The 23664-nt window shown below is 45.4% G+C and overlaps 1 protein-coding gene across 6 annotated transcripts in view; it reads right to left on the bottom strand.

Annotated features, from left to right (window-relative positions):
- RUFY1 (RUN and FYVE domain containing 1) overlaps nucleotides 1–23664 on the bottom strand; it is a 744748-nt gene that overhangs the window by 78841 nt on the left and 642243 nt on the right. For all 6 annotated transcript variants that reach the window (XM_030213172.1, XM_030213171.1, XM_030213174.1 and 3 more), the window contains one exon: nucleotides 11153–11201. In XM_030213172.1, the coding sequence (XP_030069032.1) occupies nucleotides 11153–11201 (49 nt within the window). The remainder of the gene's footprint in view (nucleotides 1–11152; nucleotides 11202–23664) is intronic.

Raw genomic sequence — 23664 nt, 5'->3', positions numbered from 1 at the left:
ACACAGCCAGATGACATTAATGAGGCAGAAAAGTTACACCAGTTGAGATTAGCACTTAATGAACTCCAACTGGAAAGCCTAGTGGCGCAATTACAACAGACTCAACAAGAACACTTCGAGTTTGGGGAGAAAGCGGGTAGGCTTTTGGCCAATAAGCTTAAAAAACAAGCTCAGCGGAACCATATAGGGGGGATACGAGATGCGAGTGGAGAGCATATCACACAACTAGATCAAATACAGAGAACCTTCTTAGAATACTATACCTCACTATATGAGAAAGAGCCCACATTAGAGCCAGCAATCATGGAACGATATTTGAAAGAGAGTGGTATCCCCCAATTGCGGGGAGTGGAGAGTGAAACAATGTCGGCCCCCATAACATTGGAGGAAATTAAATGGGCGATTAAGGATAGTGCGCATGGGAAAGCACCAGGCCCTGATGGGTACACTATAAAATTTTATAAAACATTTGCAAAGCACCTGATCCCAATATTAGAGAGGTTATTTAATGAGCTGGAAGAGGTTCAAGAGATACCACAAACATGGAAGCTAGCAGCAATAACACTGCTCTTAAAACCAGGCAAAGATCCCCAACAATGTAGCTCATACCGCCCGATATCCTTGCTCAACGTAGACTATAAACTTTTCACGAAAATATTAGCACATAGGTTACAAAAACAGCTCCCAAACCTAGTTCATGAAGATCAGGCGGGATTCATCATAGGACGACAAACGTTTGACAACATCCGAAGCCTCATTCATACTATCCAGTACACACAAGATGAAAAAATACCAGCAGTATTATTATCCATCGACGCAGAAAAAGCGTTCGATCGCGTTGATTGGGCATACCTCTTTGCGGTGCTTCGGCAGGTGGGAATAAAGGGACGTTACCTACAATGGCTACAACTTCTATATAAAGACTCGAAAGCAATATTAAAAATTAATGGGTCATATACAGCGGCCTTCCCGCTTCGGCGGGGCACTAGGCAGGGGTGTGCCCTCTCCCCGCTTCTGTTTGCTTTATCGGTAGAGCCGCTCGCTTGTATATTGAGAAATGATGAGGAAGTGGGGGGCATAGTACGAGGGCGAAAAGAGCAAAAACTTCTGCTCTTTGCTGATGACATACTACTCACTCTTGCGCAGCCTGCAATATCAGTACAAAAAGCAATAGATCACGTGACATATTATGGAGCAGTGTCGGGATTTAAACCCAATCTAACTAAATCTACCCTATTAAACATAACAGTACCGAAGGAAGAGATACCGGCCCTGCGAGACGCATTTCCATTTGCCTGGGCACAAAAATCCATTAAATACTTAGGAATACAGATCACACCCAAGACAGAAGATTTATTCCAGGCTAATTTTCCAGCAAAGATAGCTGAACTCTTTCAAGAAATAGATAGATGGGAGGGCCTCAATGTATCTTGGAAAGGGCGTATCCATGCTATCAAGATGATGTTGCTCCCTAAATTATTATACTTATTTCTAGCACTGCCCATACCGATACCTGCTTCCTTTTTTTCGCAATTAAATAAGAAAATGTTTCGATATATATGGAGGAAGAGGCCTCCACGGGTTAATAGAGCCACGATGTATCAAACACTAGACCGAGGGGGTATGGGAGCACCCAATTTTTATCTATATTACCAAGCAGCACAATTAAGAATACTAGCTGACTGGGCTCCAGGGGCAATAAAGAAATGGATGCATTGGGAGAGAGCATGGATAGGTAGATACACGATAGAGGATATATTGTGGATATCAGGGAGAGAACTGACATCTATACTGCAGGAACTACCTATTAGTTTAAAACACCCTCTCCAAACATGGTTACAAATTAGAAGGCATATGTTCCCGGAAAGGAAATATTACCGAAGAACAGCAATACGGTGGGCGGAGGGTTTCCCACTGGGGAGATCAGAAAAGGTATTTGACAACTGGGCAAAAGCAGGCTTATACACACTGGGACAGGTATGGGCGGAGGGCAACATGATTAGTTTCCAGGAACTTCAAGAAGAATATGGTTTAACGGAAAAAGATCTTGTTTATTATTGCTGTTTGCGTAACTTTATTAAAAGACGAGCACAAGACGAATTAGATTTAGAAGAGACAACCCTCGAATTAGCAATGCGCAGGGGAGGGGGCAGAGGTAGTATATCCCGGATATATCTTGCATTAGTGGGTAGGACAGACCCTCAAATTATTTATCATAAGAAATGGGAAAACGTGTTACAATGTACACACCCTAGAACAACATGGATGAGCAACTATAAATATCTGCTCAAGGCATCCCCAGCACAATCTATCAATGAAAACGGACACAAGCTATTGTATTGGTGGCATTATACCCCGGATAGATTGCAAAAGATATATCCGGGGACCTCGGGAAAATGTTGGCGGGGATGTGGCCTTCAGGGTACGTTCTACCATATTTGGTGGACATCTCCGAAAGTGGAACTGTTCTGGGAGGCAGTAGTGAAGTTGGTAAATACAGTGTTGCCTCAACCATACCCAAAGAAGGCAGAACATTGCCTCCTCCATTTCCGGCCCAGCTCACTACCCAGTGGACAACATAGACTGGCTACTCAATATTTTGTAGCGGCCAAGATAGCCTTAGCTCGAGCCTGGAAACAAGCAGAAACACCAGCATTACAACTGATAGCTCGCAAAGTAGACTTTCTATATCAGATGTCGAAATTGACTGCTAAGAGGAAAGGCACCATGAAAATATTCATGAACATTTGGTCAATATATGAACAATCTCAAGAACCAGAATCAACGCCACTGACTTTGGGAGGGAGGGGGGGAGGGGGACCATAAACAAGAATTGGTTGATGATATCTGATGTTATTTTGTTATGGTTGTAATTTGCTATATTACCAATAAAATATTTGGAAAAAAAAAAAAAAAAAAGGTTTGGACAAGTTCCTAGATGAAAAGCCCATAGTCTGCTATTGAGACAGACATGAGGAAGCTACTGCTTGCCATGGGATTGGTAGCATGGAATGTTGCCACTATTTGGGTTTCTGCCAGGTACTTGTGACCTGGCTTGGCCACTGCTGGAAAACAGGATACATTGGTCTGACCCCAGTATGGCTGTTCTTATACTCTTTTCTCTTCGTGCTGATGAGGACGTCGAATCCTCATGCCTCCTCAGTGTCAGGTCCGATGCTGACCAGCCTCCCGACACTGAGGAGACCTGCTCGATGCATGTCCACTCCCAGTGTCAGAGAAGGGTCTAGCAGCCACAAGGACCAATGCAATTGATGCCAGTGCATGTGCCAGCATTGAGGTTGATGCAGATGATTAGGATCAGTTGCCAAACATTTTCTCCTTTTGAGCCTCCCTGGACTTTTGTGTTCTTTTTTACGTAGGCAAATAAAGAATACAGTTGCTAGAGTTGTGGTCTGGCTACAAACACTGGATACACCAGGAATAGGTGTTGGCCCCACAGATGGTCTGACTGCACTGAGCACAGCGCTTGAAACCACTGGGAACCTTCGATGACATGGAAGGAAAAACAGCTGTGGCCAAATCAAATGACTATAGTGATATAAAAAGGGACAAATCACTGAAAAACTAAAGGGGAAAAAATCCTGGATAATGCTCATACCTAAGAGGGCCCTGTGAGCCTGAGAAAAATAAAGAAAACTTAAAACCCCGGAAAAATAATCGAAAAATTTATTCTGAAGAGGGAAAAGAACAAAATAGGGCAAAAATACATGCAGGGAAGGCACAAAAGCTGAAAAATAAAAATACATGGACAGATGCTGTGTGGAGCAGCGACCAACGCGTTTTCTCCTCACCACAGATTAAGAGAGACTGATGGCCCTGTGCTCTCGCGGTGGGAATGCTGCCGGGAGCCCTTAAACAGAGAGAACGCTAAAAATGCATTCAGTACTGGGTGATGTATATGACGTCACCCATGTGTGAGAATGAACTCATGTGCGAGAATACTATGTTACAATGAAGAAAACACAATATCGGTGATTACAGGGCTTGATTTAAAGAGTACCTACGTGGAATGTCAAAAACAGTACCTATTTGCTCATGCAAAGCGAATGATACATACCTGTAGCAGGTGTTCTCCTAGGACAGCAGGCTGATTGTTCTCACGACTGGGTTGACGTCCACGGCAGCCCCCACCAACCGGAAGAAAACTTCGCGGGCGGTCCCGCACGCAGGGCACGCCCACCGTGCATACGCGGCCGCCTTCCCGCCCGTGCGCGACCGTTCCCGCTCAGTTGAATGACAAGCAAAAACATGAGTAAAACGCAACTCCAAAGGGGAGGAGGGAGGGTAGGTGAGAACAATCAGCCTGCTGTCCTCGGAGAACACCTGCTACAGGTATGTATCATTCGCTTTCTCCGAGGACAAGCAGGCTGCTTGTTCTCACGACTGGGGTATCCCTAGCTCTCAGGCTCACTCAAAACAAGAACCAAGGTCAATTTAACCTCGCAACGGCGAGGGTATAACAGAAATTGACCTACGAAGAACAACTAACTGAGAGTGCAGCCTGACCAGAATAAATTCGGGTCCTGGAGGGTGGAGTTGGATTTAAACCCCAAACAGATTCTACAGCACCGACTGCCCGAACCGACTGTCGCGTTGGGTATCCTGCTGGAGGCAGTAATGTGATGTGAATGTGTGGACAGATGACCACGTCGCAGCCTTGCAAATCTCTTCAATAGTGGCTGATTTCAAGTGAGCCACCGACGCTGCCATGGCTCTGACACTATGAGCCGTGACATGACCCTCAAGAGTCAGCCCAGCCTGGGCGTAAGTGAAGGAAATGCAATCTGCTAGCCAATTGGAGATGGTGCGTTTCCCGACAGCGACCCCTTTCCTATTGGGGTCAAAAGAAATAAACAATTGGGCGGACTGTCTGTGGGGCTGTGTCCGCTCCAGATAGAAGGCCAATGCTCTCTTGCAGTCCAATGTGTGCAACTGACGTTCAGCAGGGCGGGTATGCGGTCTGGGAAAGAATGTTGGCAAGACAATTGACTGGTTAAGATGGAACTCCGACACCACCTTCGGCAGGAACTTAGGGTGAGTGCGGAGCACTACTCTGTTATGGTGAAATTTAGTGTACGGAGCATGAGCCACCAGGGCTTGAAGCTCACTGACCCTGCGAGCTGAAGTAACTGCCACCAAGAAAATGACCTTCCAGGTCAAGTACTTCAGATGGCAGGTATTCAGTGGCTCAAAAGGAGGTTTCATCAGCTGGGTGAGGACGACGTTGAGATCCCATGACACTGCAGGAGGCTTGACAGGGGGCTTTGACAAAAGCAAGCCTCTCATGAATCGAATGACTAAAGGCTCTCCAGAGATGGCTTTACCCTCCACACGATAATGGTAAGCACTAATCGCACTAAGGTGATTCCTTACGGAGTTGGTCTTGAGGCCAGACTCTGATAAGTGCAGAAGGTATTCAAGCAGGTTCTGTGCAGGGCAAGAACGAGGTTCTAGGGCCTTGCTCTCACACCAAACGACAAACCTCCTCCACTTGAAAAAGTAACTCTTTTTAGTGGAATCCTTCCTAGAGGCAAGCAAGACACGGGAGACACCCTCAGACAGACCCAACGAAGCGAAGTCTACGCCCTCAACATCCAGGCCGTGAGAGCCAGAGACTGAAGGTTGGGGTGCACTCCAATTTCCACGGTTATTCGGAGGACAACTCCAGAAGAAGAGGGAACCAGATCTGACGGGGCCAAAAAGGCGCGATCAGAATCATGGTGCCGCGGTCTTGCTTGAGCTTCAGTAAGGTTTTCCCCACCAAAGGTATGGGAGGATAAGCATACAGGAGGCCGGTCCCCCAATGAAGGAGAAAGGCATCAGACGCTAGCCTGCCGTATGCCTGAAGTCTGGAACAGAACAGAGGCAGCTTGTGGTTGGTCTGAGAGGCGAAAAGGTCCACCGAGGGGGTGCCCCACTCTCGGAAGATCTTGCGTACCACTCTGGAATGGAGCGACCACTTGTGCGGTTGCATGACTCTGCTCAGTCTGTCGGCCAGACTGTTGTTTACGCCTGCCAGGTATGTGGCTTGGAGGAGCATGCCGAACTGCCAAGCCCAACGCCACATCCCGACGGCTTCCTGACACAGGGGGCGAGATCCGGTGCCCCCCTGCTTGTTGATGTAATACACTGCAACCTGATTGTCTGTCCAAATTTGGATAATTTGACAGGACAGCTGATCTCTGAAAGCCTTCAGTGCGTTCCAGACCGCTCAGAGCTCCAGGAGGTTGATCTGAAGATCCTTTTCCTGGAGGGACCACAGTCCCTGGGTGTGAAGCCCATCGACATGAGCTCCCCACCCCAGGCGAGATGCATCCGTCGTTAGCACTTTCGTGGGCTGTGGAATTTGAAATGGACGTCCCAGGGTCAAATTGGTCCGAATGGTCCACCAGTGCAGTGAAGTGCGGCAACTGGTGGAGAGGCGGATGACATCTTCTAGATTCCAGGTGGCTTGAAACCACTGGGAAGCTAGGGTCCATTGAGCAGATCTCATGTGAAGACGAGCCATGGGAGTCACATGAACTGTGGAGGCCATATGACCCAGAAGTCTCAACATCTGCCGAGCTGTGATCTGCTGAGACGCTCTGGTTCGGGAAGCCAGGGACAGGAGGTTGTCGGCCCTCGCTTCGGGAAGGAAGGCCTGAGCCGTCTGAGTATTCAGCAGAGCTCCTATGAATTCCAGAGACTGGGCTGGCTGGAGATAATTATTTGGGTAATTTATCACATATCCCAGCAGCTCCAGGAGGTGAATAGTGCACTGCATGGACCGGAGAGCTCCTGCCTCCGAGGTGTTCTTGACCAGCCAATCGTCGAGATATGGGAACACGTGCACGCCCAGCTTGCGTAGATACGCCGCTACCACCACGAGGCACTTGGTGAACACCCGTGGAGCAGAGGCGAGCCCAAAGGGCAGCACACAATACTGAAAATGCCGTGTGCCCAAAACGGAATCTGAGATACTGTCTGTGAGCTGGCAGTATCGGGATGTGGGTGTATGCATCCTTTAAATCCAGGGAACATAGCCCATCGTTTTTCTGAATCATTGGCAGAAGGGTGCCCAAGAAAAGCATCCTGAACTTTTCTTTGACCAGGAATTTGTTCAGGCCTCTCAGGTCTAGGATGGGGCGCATCCCCCCTGTTTTCTTTTCCACAAGGAAGTACCTGGAATAGAATCCCTGTCCTTCCTGCCTGGGTGGCACGGGCTTGACCGCATTGGCGCTGAGAAGGGCGGAGAGTTCCTCTGCAAGTACTCGCTTGTGCTGGGAGCTGAAGGACTGAGCTCCTGGAGGACAATCTGGTGGAGGGGAGACCAAATTCAGGGCGTATCCGCACCGCACTATTTGGAGAACCCACTGGTCGGAGGTTATAAGAGGCCACCTTTGGTGAAAAAGTTTTAACCTCCCTCCGACTGGCAGATCGTCCGGTACAGACACTTTGATGGCGGCTATGTTCCCATGGATGCAGTCAAAAGCCCGTCCCCGGCTTTTGCTGTGGAGGCGCAGGGGGCTGCTTAGGCGCACGCTGTTGACAGGAACGAGCGTGCTGGGACTGTCCCTGTGCCTGATGAGGCCTTCGGGCCGGCTGGGTGTACCTACGCTTGTTATAGGCGTAGGGCGCAGCCTGCCTGGCCCGGGAAAAACGTCCACCTGCTGAGGTGGATGCTGAAGGCGCCCGGTGGGAGAGCTTGTCGAGGGCGGTTTCCCGCTGATGTAGTTGGTCCACCAACTGCTCGACCTTCTCACCAAAAATATTATCCCCCCAGCAAGGGGCGTCGGCCAGTCTCTGCTGGGTGCGGATGTCCAGGTCAGAGGCACGCAGCCATGAGAGTCTGCGCATCACTATACCTTGGGCCGCAGCACGAGATGCCACGTCACAGGTGTCATATATACCCCTGGACAGGAACTTTCTGCACGCCTTCAGCTGCATGACCACCTCCTGAAAGGGCCTGGACTGCTCCGGGGGGAGCTTGTCGACCAGGTCCGCCAGTTGCTTCACATTATTCCGCATGTGGATGCTCATGTAGAGCTGGTAAGACTGGATGCGGGTCACGAGCATGGAAGATTGGTAGGCCTTCCTCCCAAACGAGTCCAGAGTGCGAGACTCCCGCCCCGGGGGCGCCGAGGCGGTATCCCTCGAACTCCGTGCCCTCTTGAGAGCAAAGTCCACGACCGCCGAGTCATGAGGCAATTGGGGCCGCATTAACTCTGGGTCCGAGTGGATCCTGTATTGGGACTCCGCTTTCTTGGGGATGGTGGGGTTAGATAACGGTCTCAACCAGTTCCGAAGCAGTGTCTCCTTGAGGACATTGTGCAATGGCACCGTGGAGGACTCTCTAGGTGGTGATGGATAGTCGTGGATCTCGAGCATCTCAGCCCTCGGCTCATCCACAGAGACCACGGGGAAGGGAATGCAAATAGACATATCCCTAACGAAGGAGGCAAAGGAGAGGCTCTCAGGTGGCGAGAGCTTTCTCTCAGGTGAAGGAGTGGGGTCGGAGGGAAGGCCCACAGACTCCTCTGAGGAGAAATATCTGGGGTCCTCCTCCTCCCCCCACGAGGCCTCTTCCTCGGTGTTGGACATGAGCTCCTGTAGCTCAGTCCTCAACCGGGCCCGGCTCAACGTCGAGGCACCGAGACCTCGGTGGCGTCGTCGAGCGGTGGACTCCCGCGCCGGCGGGGATGAAGCTCCTCCATCGACGTCGACGGGGATTCCACCTGCGTGGTGGTCGAGACCGTCGGCGTCGAAGGCCTCGGCACCGGGCTAGAGCCCGCCGGCGCCTCTATCAACGCAACCACCCCCGGCGCCGGCACGGTCTGGCGCATCAGCCCTTCCAGAATCCCCGGAAGGATGGCTCGGAGGCACTCGTCTAGGCCCGCTGTCGGGAAAGACGAAGGGGCAGGTAGGGGTGTCGGTGCCGGAAGCTGCTCGGGTCCAGGAGACTGCACCGAAGTGCTGGCACCCTGACGTGCTGATACCTCCACGACAGAGGGGGACCTCTCCTCTCAACGCTGCCGCTTCCTCGGCGTCGACTCATCCCTGGCACCGGGAGCTGGATGCGTCGTGGGCGACCGATGACGGTGCTTCTTCGCCTTTTTACGGTGCCCGTCATCGGCGCTCGGTGGAACAGAAGAGGAGGAGGTGGATCCCCCTCGGCCTCGAGGAATCGGGTCCGACAGGGTTCGGTCCCGAGGGCCCTGGGTAGAGGGAGTGACCGGGGCCGATTGCCCACGTGGCCTCTCACCCCTGCCGTCTCCGGAGAGCCGGTGGGCCGATGGGACCTGTGCTCCTGGGGTCGATGCCGTCGGTGCCGATTTCGTGGACATCGATACCGGTACCAAAGATCCGGCCGTCGATACCGATGCCGTCAAAGTCGAGGGGCCGGCGCAAGTTCCAAAAAGACGGTCCCGAAGAACTTGCCTCGCTACTTGTGTCCGTTTCCGGAGACCGAGACACAAAGTGCACGTTTTGGTATCGTGCTCCGGCCCGAGGCACTGGAGGCACCAAGCGTGGGTGTCGGTCTGCGAGATATGCCGGCCGCACCGACCACACTTTTTAAATCCACTCAGGACCTTCAAGGACATCGACGGAAAAATCGCGTCGGCGAAGTCAAAGTCGTCGATGGTGGTGGTAAAAATCACACCTCGAAAATAAATCGACCGTGCGGCCACAAGGCCGCAACGAGACGCCCCCGCTAAAAGACGAGGGAAAAACAAAGTAAGCGTTTTTTTTTTTTTTTACTCAAATGAAAAAAGAGAAAAACAGAGAACGCGAAGAGAAAAAAGTTTGCGGAGAAAGCGCGATCCGGTTTCTGGGGCTGACAGAAAGAGAGACGAACGCGGCTCTCTCCAGCGTGGAAAGAAAAGACTGAGCGGGAACGGTCGCGCACGGGCGGGAAGGCAGCCGCGCATGCGCGCTGGGCGTGCCCTGCGTGCGGGACTGCCCGCGAAGTTTTCTTCCGGTTGGTGGGGGCTGCCGTGGACATCAACCCAGTCGTGAGAACCAGCAGCCTGCTTGTCCTTGGAGAAACATTTATACCTGCTCAGAGGTATTTTATAAAGCAGTGTTTCCCAAGTCCAGTCCTGGAGTACCCCTTGCCAGTCAGGTTTTCAGGATACCCACAATGAATATGCATGAAACACATTAGCATATAATGGGAGGCATTGTATGCAAATCAAGTTCATGCACATTTCATTGTGGATATCCTGAAAACCTGATTGGCAAGGGGTACTCCAGGACTGGACTTGGGAAACACTGTTATAAAGGGTGCAAGTATATCGTAATGCCTCCTCTGCTCTGCCTGAAGTACACCACTGCATGGTGCATGTATAAATATGCCGCATCTGGTCAGCGTAACACTTACATATACATATTCGATCACACAACTTTAGAAAAGTTGTTTTGTGTGTGAAAATAGGCATTGCATACTGAAATTAAAATTATCCCTATGCAGGAATGTCATGCATGAATGTAAATTAAATAATTGTAAGGGTAGGTCTTGTGTGATGCTGCTGTATTGCAATGACACTACTGGTTGCTGAAGCTGTACAGTAAGTGCTCGAAGACAATTCTGGAATCAAGGTTATATGACTGGAGGTTATTTTTTGCATTTTCTGTACTGTATGTGAGATTACTTTCCCCTTTTCAGCTTAATATGTCATATTGCGATTTCTTCTGCTCCATAAACTAGTCTGTCACCTCCCACTATAAACAAGATCCTGTCTTCCTCCAATGTACTCAGAAATCTTTCCCATGATATACAGGATCTTACTTCACCTGTAGCACATAATTCCATATTCACTTGGCTTCATTTGGGAGCCTTCATGCATTTGTTCTGGTGTATGCAGGATACTGTTCCCACTTTGCCATACACAGAAACTTGTCTGTGATCGTTGTGAAAAGATACCTTTACCTAGGCTATACATGAGAGCCTGTCCTTTTCTGTTGCACATGGGATGCCATTCCTCCTATGTTGTATATCATACCCTCTCCTTGCTATGTAAGGGTCTTGTTCCAGTGTTGTACGCTTTATCTTTTGCTTTTGTGTACTTCTGACTATATTCTCCATTCGTTTCTATATAATTCAAGGACTGTTTTTGTTCACTTTGGTATTCACAAATTTTTAAACAAATACCTTTAGTGCTTTATTTACTTCTTTTATGTCTTCCATTTTCAATTTTGATCTGAAAAATAAAATAATTAAAATAAGCTGCACAATTTAAAGACAGTTTCTTTCATATACACTATAAATTTTTAAGAAGGAAGATACTTCAAAGGGACTCAGACTGTTGAAGTGATTTGTTCTTTTCTGACCACTGACAGGTCAGTTGTGACCCATGAACTGCATAGCTAAAAGGTTTGAACTTTACTTTTTGCTCAGAGCTGCATTTCTCTGTACTTTTGCTGAGGCTGTGTATCCGAGGTCGTGCTGACCCTAAGGATCACTCATCCCCCCTCCCCCTGGTGCAGAGTCGGTGCCACTACTTCTATATCAGACACAAGAATGACTACACAGTTTGAAAGTGGAGATGTTTTGAGATAACATTAATGATAAAGACCTGGGTACTAGAAAATTCCTATAATGAAATGGCATCTAAAGTCTTCTATAAAAGAAAACTTGGACTTATTATAAGATGCTGAGTTCTATAAATATTGTTCCATGTTCTATAACATTCAGATAACATATACCATTATAGGTAAACAATGATGTAACATAGTAACATAGTAGATGACGGTAGAAAAAGACCTGCACGGTCCATCCAGTCTGCCCATCAAGACAACTCATATGTGCTACTTTTTGTGTATACCCTACTTTGATTTGTACCTGTGCTCTTCACGGCACAAACCATATAAGTCTGCCCAGCACTATCCCCGCCTCCCAACCACCGGCTCTGGCACAGACCGTATAAGTCTGACCAGCACTATCCCTGCCTCCCACCACCGGCTCTGGCATAGACCGTATAAGTCTGCCCAGCACTATCCCTGCCTCCCAACCACCAGTCCCGCCTCCCACCACCGGCTCTGGCACAGACCGTGTAAGTCTGCCCAGCACTATCCCCGCCCCCCAACCACCAGCCCCGCCTCCCAATCTTGACTAAGCTCCTGAGGATCCATTCCTTCTGCACAGGATTCCTTTATGCTTATCCCACGCATGTTTGAATTCCGTTACCGTTTTCATTTCCACCACCTCCCGCGGGAGGGCATTCCAAGCATCCACTACTCTCTCCGTGAAAAAATACTTCCTGACATTTTTCTTGAGTCTGCCCCCCTTCAATCTCATTTCATGTCCTCTCGTTCTACCGCCTTCGCATCTCCGGAAAAGGTTCGTTTGCGGATTAATACCTTTCAAATATTTGAACGTCTGTATCATATCACCCCTGTTTCTCCTTTCCTCCAGAGTATACATGTTTAGTTCAGCAAGTCTCTCCTCATACGTCTTGTAACGCAAATCCCATACCATTCTCGTAGCTTTTCTTTGCAGCGCTTCAATTCTTTTTACATCCTTCACAAGATATGGCCTCCAAAACTGAACACAATACTCCAGATGGGGCCTCACCAACGACTTATACAGGGGCATCAACACTCCCTTTCTTCTGCTGGTCACACCTCTCTCTATACCGCCTAACAACCTTCTAGCTACGGCCACCGCCTTGTCACACTGTTTCGTCGCCTTCAAATCCTCAGATACTATCACCCCAAGATCCCTCTTCCCGTCCGTACCTATCAGACTCTCCCCGCCTAAAACATACGTCTCCCGTGGATTTATATTCCCTAAGTGCATCACTCTGCATTTCTTCGCATTGAATTTTAATTGCCAAACCTTGGACCATTCTTCTAGCTTCCTCAGATCCTTTTTCATGTTTTCCACTCCCTCCTGGGTGTCCACTCTGTTACAGATCTTAGTATCATCCTCAAATAGGCAAACTTTACCTTCTAACTCTTCGGTAATGTCACTCACAAATATATTGAACAGAATCGGCCCCAGCACCGATCCCTGAGGCACTCCACTACTCATCTTTCCCTCCTCCGAGCGAATTCCATTCACCACCACCCTCTGGCGTCTGTCCGTCAACCAGTTCCTAATCCAGTTCACCACTTTGGGTCCTATCTTCAGCCCATCCAGTTTATTTAAGAGCCTCCTGTGGGGAACCGTGTCAAAAGCTTTGCTGAAATCTAAGTAGATTACGTCCATAGCTCGTCCCTGATTCAATTCTCCTGTCACCCAATCAAAGAACTCAATGAGATTCGTTTGGCACGATTTCCCTTTGGTAAAACCATGTTGTCTTGGATCTTGCAACTTATTTGCTTCCAGGAAATTCACTATCCTTTCCTTCAGCATCGCTTCCATTACTTTTCCAATAACCAAAGTGAGGCTTACTGGCCTGTAGTTTCCAGCTTCTTCCCTATCACCACTTTGTGAAGAGGGACCACATCTGCCATTCTCCAATCCCTCGGAACCTCTCACTTCTGCAAGGGTATATTAAACAAATCTTTAAGAGGACCTGCCAAAACCTCTCTGAGCTCCCTCAATATCCTGGGGTGGATCCCGTCTGGTCCCATGGCTTTGTCCACCTTTAGCTTTTCAAGTTGTTGATATACACTCTCTTCCGTGAACGGTGCTCTATCCACTTCATTCTCATTTATACTTTTTCCAGTCCATCGCGGTCCTTCTCCACGATTTTCTCATGGATGTAACACAGAAATCAGCTGAAGTCGCAAACTGTATGATTTGGGAGGGGGATTGATGCTCAGTCCAGTGTATATAAAGCCACTGTGGTACTGTATCTAGTCAGAGGGGCGAGATGATCAACAAAGCGTAAGCCTTTGCAGCTATTGTCTAATTGCTCTATTGTCAAATTGCTTTCTAATTGTTCTGCCTAATTACACTGTCTAATTATTTTACCTAATTACTCTAATTACTTTGCCTAACTGCTGTATTACCATATTGCCTTGTTATTGGTAATCTTAAAGTACACTATAAGCAAGCATATCTCTCCATATTTCTCTTAAACTGAGGAAAAGACTTCAGACACTCGGCACCTGTTGCTAATTTTTAGCTTAGCGGTCCAATTCGCTCAACACACATTAGAAAAGTTTCTTTCTTGAAGATATATGTATTTCGCGAGTATCGTCATGTAGAGGTATTTCCCTGTGTGTCTCACCTTGCTGGTCTTGGCCTGTATAATCCTATGACATCAAGATGGAGGCTGTAACCTATGACCTGCACAGCAGTGATTTACCTAATTCACCTTACTGGAAAATCACTAGCAGACAAGGACATGTTGTGGGCAAACCAGCCCCCCCTTATCTCCCTGAGAAGCTGAAGGCTCCAGAAAGGCGGGTGAGAAACAGAAAATGCATACCACAATGTAACAACTTGAAGGTCAAAAACAACGGACCCTTCTTGCCATGCAGTGAGGTGAAGAAGATCCAGATTGGGTTCCTGCAGTCACCTGACCGAGAGGTACGGGGAAAAGAGGGAACAAGGAGAAATCAGTTAGTCGGAAGCCCTGGAAGAGGGTGGAAGCGGACAAGAAGACGAGTGAGAGAGACCTGATAAGGTCCACCGTCTTGTGAACTGTGTATCGGGAGGAAGTAGCGTTGGTTCAGCCTTACCAGCCAGAGTGACTGTGACCCTGTTTGTGCAGAGGCCCTGGGATAATTCTGAGGCTAAGACTCGCTGTAAAAGTCAGCTTGAGTCGGAGAAGTAACCTGTGCCCACATCCAAGAGACTGCCCGAGAGAGAGACAGCCTGGTGAGTGACACAGTGATTTATGTCCTATTAGTCTGGGATTAGTGTTCAGAGTTTGCCTTAGCCAGGATAGGTTACCTCGTGACTCTTGGTCAGGAAGATTGCTGCTAATAACCGTACTACCTCGTAACATAGTTGTAGCATTACCATTACCAATCAGTAGTGTGATTCATATAGTAACAGTAAGAATCAGTGTGTAGTGGTGACAATATAGTTTGTAATTTTATCAGCCGTATTTTTGTATTCAGCTAAAGCTTTGCCAGAGTTTTTATATTTGTATCTTTCTATATTTTCTTATCTATAATAAAGATAATATATATACATCATCTGTGGCTTGGTTTCAGTTCTCTCACGGAACATCTGGTAAGGTGACAGATCCAAGGTTCTGTATAATAATACCCCTAGGCTGAGCTAGGAACCTTGGAATAAGTAATCTGTGGGTAATTGTTATCCTAAGTATTATTTATTTACGCCTACAGTCACAAGTCTAAAAAACCTCAATTTGATTTATTTTTATGTTAAAGTATTTAACAAAACTGGTACTTAGCTGCAGTGCATTCTGTGATTGCTGGGTACGCCCAACAGCGAGCTCCTATTTTGCTAGGTGCTTTGTAAGGAGCTGAACCCAAAGTTTTTATCACAGGAATCTGAAAAACAGTACACAGTCTGTAGTATCATGAGAGATTAGAAAGTTCTTGGAGAAAAGTTCCCCTTAGATTTTTTTCTCACCTGTTACCACCATTAGCCTTCTGATAAATGAATTCTCAAAATGGCAGCAGCTTTTTAAAGTTACCCTTACGTCAGGGAGCCAATCAGAGTGAGTTTAAGATTTAAAGAGACCGGTCTATATTTTGCTCATAAAAAAACACACACCTTTTTATTAAGCTTCACACAAAGGTTACCCAGATCACATAGTAGATGTAGCATATACACGGGCTAAATATAATCATCGAGAACAATTACTAAGGATGACAACTAAAGAAAAGGAAAAAGATATGGAAGAACAGCAAACCTGCATATTACGCTACATGCAGGGAACCAATAATATAGTATGGATTTAAAAAAAAACATTGGAAAATGATGTAAATACATCTGGTTTTCCAAGATCAACACCTCAGGATAGCTTATTCACGAGGTCAAAACTTAAAAGAATTATTACAAGGGAAGACGGTAAAGTCCACTGAGGTCACCAATCTAGGACATAAAGCCTATACAAAATGCAAATTTTGCCCCAGGATGTTGACAACAAGAACATTTGTCAACCCTATTGACATGAAAGAATATTCTCTAACATTTTACACAAATTGTGAATCCACATATGTAGTATGTATCTTAATATGCTCCTGCCCTAAAATATATGTTGGGAAGATGTCACGTACCCTAAAGAACAGGCTCAGTGACCACAACCATAATCTGAAATACTCTCGAGTTGAAGCACCAGTGGTTACACATAGCATTGAAAAATCACACAAGTTTGAAGACTTTCAATGTGTAGTGATGGACCATATTCCGGAACTGACAAGAGGGGGCGATAGAGATAGATATTTAATTCAAAAGGAACAAAGGTGGATCTACAGATTAAAATCCTTGACACCCAATGGATTAAATAATTGAGTCGAATGGAAAGCCTTTTTGTGAAGCTTAATAAAAAGGTGTGTGTTTTTTTATGAGCAAAATACAGACCGGTCTCTTAAATCTTAAACTCACTCTGACTGGCTCCCTGACGTAAGAGTAACTTTAAAAAGCTGCCGCCATTTTGAGAATTCACGTATCAGAAAGCTAATGGTGGTAAAAGGTGAGAAAAAAAAAAATCTAAGGGGAACTTTTCTCCAAGAACTTTCTAATCTCTAATGATACTACAGACTGTGTACTGTTTTTCAGATTCCTGTGATAAAGACTTTGGGTTCAGCTCCTTACGAAGCACCTAGCGAAACAGGAGCTCGCTGTTGGGCGTACCCAGCAATCACAGAATGCACCGCAGCTAAGTACCAGTTTTGTTAAATACTTTAACATAAAAATAAAAAGAAATCAAATTGAGGTTTTTTAGACTTGTGATGATACTCGCGAAACGCATATATCTTCAAGAAAGAAACTTTTCTAATGTGCGTTGAGCGAATCGGACTGCTAAGCTAAAAATTAGCAACAGGTACCGAGTGTCTGAAGTCTTTTCCTCAGTTTAAGAGAAATATGGAGAAATATGCTTGCTTATAGTGTACTTTAAGATTTCCTTTATTCACGCAAGTACCAAGTAACTTGTTATTGGTAAGTAATAAAGACCTTTCCTTCTGAAGAAACATATAGTCTATATCTTTTCTAATTTCTTTGTTCTGTCAATTCTGTTACACTCTATTTTGGGGAATGGCTGGTCCACTGTATCTTGGGGGTAACTGTTAGGAGACAAAAACCCTATTGCCTCACCTGTCCAAATTATTATATTCCTTGTGACAAGTGGAAGAATAAAAGGGAAGAATGTTGCAGCCTTCTCTGGGACTAGGTAGTTATCAGGGGAGGCCCGTATTATGGTCTTCCCTAAGACTTCACTATAAACAAAAACGGAGGGATCAAGGGTTTGATTAAGGTAAAAGTGGAATCTAATTTTACTATGTCGTAATAATTCCTCTGGGATTAAATTTTGAAGTGTGTTTTGGGTAAATTTGAATTAATCTGAGGTTTATTTTATTTTATTTATTTGTTACATTTGTATCCCACATTATCCCACCTCTTTGCAGGCTCAATGTGGCTTACAATTCGTCATGGATACTGAAATAGAAGAGAGTATACATTTGGTTTTACAGAGTGTTTTGGGTTACATGAAGATGAAATACATGATAGTGTAAGAGCAAAAGGCATTATAAGATAATGCTGGATGTATTAAGGGTTGTACAGTTACATGTGTTGCTCATTGTGATATATCTTGTCAAAGAGATAAGTTTTTAATGCTTTACGGAAGTTGGTCAATTCATAGACCGTTTTCAGGTGACGTGGCAACGCGTTCCAGAACTGCGTACTCATGTAGGAGAAGGTAGATGAGTGCATTAGTTTGTATTTCAGGCCTTTGCACTTAGGGGGATGAAGATTGAGAAATGTATGAGAAGATTTCTTTGCGTTCCTGGGTGGTAGGTCTATTAGGTCCGACATGTAAGCTGGGGCGTCGCCATGGATGATTTTATGGACTAGGGTGCAAAGCTTGAATGTGATCCGTTGGGTTATATCTTTAAGTTTGGGTAAATCTGAGCTGGGAGATGTATATATAAAGGTTAATAAATGTGGAGTTTATTGGGCTTTACTAGTTAATAGAAGGGATTATCCGGTTATTGACCGGTCCCTGATTAACTTCCGTCACTTAAATTTTAACTTTCATTCATATGCTCTATACCTTTTCTGTTTTAATATTTTTATCTTAGACGCAACTATAAGTTGACAAGATTGGCATTCACTGATATCTGTGTGACAGTTTACATCTACTGATGAGACTTATACCTGTCTGAAGGTATATTATCTGTGGGTGACAGAGACTAAAATTTAGGCATTTGGTTTTTAGCCCGTTTTAGGGTTTTCCTCTAGTGAGCTGTTTTGTTTTGCGTATCATGCCCACCCGTCCATGGATGGCCGTTACCTCCCCCGTGGACTAGACCTCTCTTACATCCAGTCTGTCTGGATTGACCCTGGAGTACCTAGACGGTGAGGTACCAGGAGTTTCTGAGTCCGAACACTTAGGAACGGAAAGAGGGGTAAGTATATTTCTCTATTTACATCTCCAACTTTCTTTTCTATATTACTCCATATTAAGGTTAACACTTATTTTGGTTTGCAAGTACATACTAGTCATTTATCGCTCTAAATTACGAGGATTCCTTTGCCATCCCATTTTGTAAGTAGTGAAGATCTTGTACAAGTACTTTGATGGTAGGTGGGGTTCCTAGTTCTTTGGAGTGGCTATGAAAGGACTAGCCATTAAGAGATATTTGAGTAAAAGAAAATAAGTAACGATGATATAGTTTTTGGAATATTTGGCACAGCGAGGTCCCTCATAAAAGACTCTGTCTTGTTACCCAGATACGTGGAGTTCTGAAGTAGATGTATCCTTTCGAGGGCGAGTTGTTATTTGACCTCCGGGACGCTGGAGGGACTTTAACAGTCTCCATGTGTTCCTGGTGATCGTTTCCACGTTAGTTGTGGTAACGCATCAGAGAGTTAATGGTTTTTGAATTATAATATTATACTAAGAATTATTTCCGAGATAACAGAGAAATAGATGTACAGTGAAACAGGTGTTTTAAAAGCCTAGGTTTGTTATTATGTTTACTGCAACCTAGATAAGTGTTTTCCAATACTAAGGTTCCCTTACTCAAATCCTTTGTTGTTATGATTGTTTTTTTTGTTTTTTTTTACCAGCAATAGTCCCCGTTCAAGCCCCAGCCAGAGTTCTCCTAATAGTGAAACTAACCCTACTCATACCAAAAGCTCTTATTAGCATAATCTTAAATTCCTGGAAACACTCAATTCTACTTCTAGTTTCACTAGCTACAGATCTAAGCAGTCTGTATTGTCCAGAGCCTGTTAAAAAAAAAAAAAGAAGAAGAAGCAGCCTGCATCTTTTTCTATTCACTCAAGGTCATATATTTTTTCCTGATATGCACTGCCTGTGAAGAATTAATTAACACATTCCTATATCTGTCCATGACTGAATACTATCTTTTTGTTGATTCTCCCTTCTTCATTTCTAACTGCCTCATAAACGGATGGCACAGCATACTGTTATTATTTTAACTGTTGAGCACTCTGACATGTATCTCATTTCAACTGTAAATTACACACTTAAACATTTCAATTCTGTACCTTTCAAATGCTGTTTATCCCGTCGCTACGCGGTTTTCAGATAAGCAAACTCTGTTAACAAGATAAACTCATTTCTTACTTTCGGTTTTTAACACTCTGCTTGCAGCAAGGTAATGATTTCGTTAAACTGTATTTTATTACCTTTAGCTCCTTGGTTGAAACAGAATTTGAAGGCACTTTCTTCCCTGAAGCCACCGGAAGCCCCTTGCCTGCCTCTTTCAACTTTCACTTTCAACTTTTTGTAATCTGGAAATGTGTAATTCAAAGATACTTCCTGTCAGCTGTCAACTTAGAACAGTAAAGCCGACAGCTGACAGGAAGTATCTTTGAATTACACATTTCCAGATTACAAAAAGTTGAAAGTATGCAGACGGGATTCCCATTGATAGCTTAGTGCACTTCTTAATTCCACCTCAAATCGCAGAGCTAGATATGTTTTGCAGCTTACAGCCTTGAACCAAGATTTGCTATGCCTGTTTTTAAAAGTTTTGAAGCTATTGGATTGAAGGTTAGGAATTATTCCAAATACAAATGAATTGTCCAATATACGCAGCAACTGACTCTGTGTGTGGTTAAAAATCCCCAGATGCTTTTGTTACTTTCTATGTTTGTATTTATGTACAGCAAGTGGATAGAGACTGATCAACTTTATCCACCCTGTTTTTGTTTTGTCTGTTTATCTCTTATTTCACAAAAATTGTAAATTCTGTTTGCATCTTTCTCTTTGTCTGGCTGTTTATTGTGCTTCTTTTTTTTCGGCTTTTTGAATCATTAACAAAACTGTAACTAGAGACAATTCCTTGCAAGGAGCCTTTTCTCTCAATTATGAAAAATAATTTATGTTTCATGGTTATGGAATTGATATCTATTCTTTGAAATATGCTAGGGTAAATACCAATCTTTACCCATGTTCTTTTGCTAATTGACATAGCTATACCAGTGGAATATAAAGAAGTATATTTACTTCCTTTAAAAAAAAAAAAGTGCTACAGGAGCCGAAGAGAATCCCCGGGGCCTGATGGGTACAGTGGAGAATTTTATAAAATTTTAAATGTGCAGGTACTGGGTCTTCTGGGTGAATACTTTGATGCAGCCATACAGGGAGGGTTCTTTCCTGGGGGGGTCCAATCAAACATTGATCACAGTTCTGCCTAAGCCAGGGAAAGATCCATTACAGCCAGGGTCCTACAGGCATATCTCTCTTATTAATGTCGATCTTAAATTGCTGGCTAGGGTGTTGGCTGAGAGGTTGGCTCTGGTGATACCTCGGTTGGTGGGGGGTGATCAAGTAGGCTTTGTAAAAGGCAGGCATGCTAGAGTCAATGTATGAAAGCTAATTTTGGGTTTGGAGCGGTGTGCACCGCTGAATACTCCTGCCATGGCTATAAGCTTTGATTCGGAAAAAGCTTTTGACAGAGTGGAGTGGCCCTTTTTGTTCACTCTCTTGCGATTTTATGGCATTGAGGGTTTTTTTATGTGGGCTATACAAACCTTGTACACTAATCCATCAGCTGCTGTTTTGGTAAATGGGATTTCATCGGAGTACTTTTTGTTGGGGAGAGGCACGCGGCAAGGATGTTCGCTATAGCCTTTGTTGTATATTCTTTTTTTGAAACCGCTGTTGAATCAACTCAGTGCTAAGAATATACTGGGGATAGTAGTCCCGCAAAGGTGCGAGCCACTAAAGTGTATGGCTTTCGCAGATGATATAATGTTGCTAGTGGCAGATCCCGGTAGGGCCTGGCCATGGGTATTACAGTTGTTTGCGGATTTTGGGACAATTTCTGGGCTCAAACTTAATGTATCTAAATCTGAAGTGTTGCCAATTAATCTGAAGATTGAAGATCTGGGGTCTGAGTTCCCCTTGAAGGAGGCAGAGGGCTCTCTTAAGTATCTAGGCACATACATTTCGGCAGACACTAGTCAGTTGTATGAGTTAAATGTGCGCCCGCTATTAAGGAAATCAGAGGAGTGTCTACGTATATGGATGGGGTTGCCGTTGGCTTTGTCTTGTAGAATTTTTCTATATAATATGATCATATTGCCAAGGTGGCTGTACTTGTTGCAAATCCTACCGATATGGTTGAGAGAGGTAGATTTGATAACGCTTTACAAAGCTTTGAGTTCCTTTTTGTGGAGGGGTAGGAGAGCTAGGACTTCCTTGTCTACTCTTATGCTTCCTCGGTCTAGGGTAGGCATGGGACTTCTGGATTTAAGGCAGTATAATTTGAGTTGTGGTATGAGGCATGTCAGAGACTGGCTGTTAGGGTTGTCGGGGTTTACGCCGTTGGATGTAGAGGTTGGATTTATGTCTCCCATGTCACCAGTCTATATGTTACATGCTAGAGCAGCACATTTGACGGCGGATGCCAAGAAGCTTGTGATCTGGAGATACATGAGGACTGTTTGGTGGGCTTTGTGTAAGACTTTTCAGGGAGCTAGATAAGTGGCACCTTTTTTTGACATTGGTGGGGAATTTAGATTTCTCGCCAGGGGTGGGGGGAGGTGGGTTCTGGGGCACGGATAGAGGGAAGGACATTTGGAGGGTGAGAGATTTGCTTGATGCGGAGGGTAAAATGCTTTCCTTCTCGAGTCTATATGAGAGATAGGGCCTGAGGGACTCCGATACCTTTTTATATGTACAAATGAGGCATTATGTCTCCTTCTTGCCAGTGACCCAGCTTAGAGCGGTTTTTGCTCAGCAGGTTACGGAGGGTTTTAGATTAGAGGATCGAGAGCAACCTCGACTATGCAATTATGTTAGAATGCTCTGCGAAACACGGCAAATGGTCTCTTTACAGAGAGTGGCAGAGGCTTGGATGGACGATTTGAAGACCAGTGTGGCAGTGGGGGTGCTTCAACTGTTTTGTGACAATATAGTTAAAACCTCTATAAATGAGTTACATAGAGAGCAGAAATATAAATTCCTCCTAAGAATGTATATTGCTCCCTGGAGGGCTTTTAGAGCTGGTTTTGCAGACTCAGGAAGATGCCCTAAATGTGGTTTAGATAAAGCTTTGATGTTAGCAAAAAAGGTAATTTTAGTGCATTGGCGAATGCAGAGAGCTCCGCAATTAGCTATGTAGAAAGTGATGATGTTTAATCTCGCACTCTTTGAGTGACGAGTGGTGTCTAATAAAACTGAAAGTCAGTGGAAATTCTTTCAGGACATCTGGGAACCATATTGGACCCGAATTTCCCATCAAGAGCGTAGTATGCTCCTTAATGCTTGAGAAATCTTAATAGGAATCTCTCTCTGGGTCAGGGATGTACTAATGGTGTTGCATGTGGAGGGTTGGAATGCTGCATTATCATGTTTTTATATGCTTTAGGTACTTGCTGGACGTAGTGTTATAGGTTGTTCGGCCTCAGGGGGTTCACTAGGGGTGAGGGGAGGATGGGAGAGAGGGCTGGAGGGGGGGGGGGTGTAAAAAGAAAAATTGTTACTGGAGGTCTCAGGTTTGTGGACTAATAACTATTACATATTACAGTTTTGGAGGCCGTATCTTGTGAAGGATGTTAAAAGAAATGGAAGCGGTGCAAAGAAAAGCTACGAGAATGGTATGGGATTTGCGTTACAAGACGTATGAGGAGAGACTTGTTGACCTGAACATGTATACCCTGGAGGAAAGGAGAAACAGGGGTGATATGATACAGACGTTCAAATATTTGAAAGATATGAATCCGCAAACGAACCTTTTCCGGAGAGGGGAAGGTGGTAGAAGAAGAGGAAATGAAATGAGATTGAAGGGGGGCAGACTCAAGAAAAATGTCAGGAAGTATTTTTTCACGGAGAGAGTGGTGGATGTTTGGAATGCCCTCCCACGGGAGGTGGTGGAGAGGAAAACGGTAACGGAATTCAAACATGCGTGGGATAAACATAAAGGAATCCTGCTCAGAGGGAAGGGATCCCCAGAGGCTTAGCCGGTGGTGGGAGGCGGGGCTGGTGGTTGGGAGGTGGGGATAGTGCTGGAGGCGGGGATAGTGCTGGGCAGACTTATACGGTTTTGTCCCTGGAAAGGACAGGTACAAATCAAGGTAAGGTATACACAAAA

The sequence above is a fragment of the Microcaecilia unicolor genome, chromosome 8 (genome assembly GCF_901765095.1).
Source record: "Microcaecilia unicolor chromosome 8, aMicUni1.1, whole genome shotgun sequence".
Classification (NCBI taxonomy): Eukaryota; Metazoa; Chordata; class Amphibia; order Gymnophiona; family Siphonopidae; genus Microcaecilia; species Microcaecilia unicolor.
Note: the sequence above shows the minus strand (reverse complement) of the source record. Positions and strands in the feature narration are given on the sequence as shown.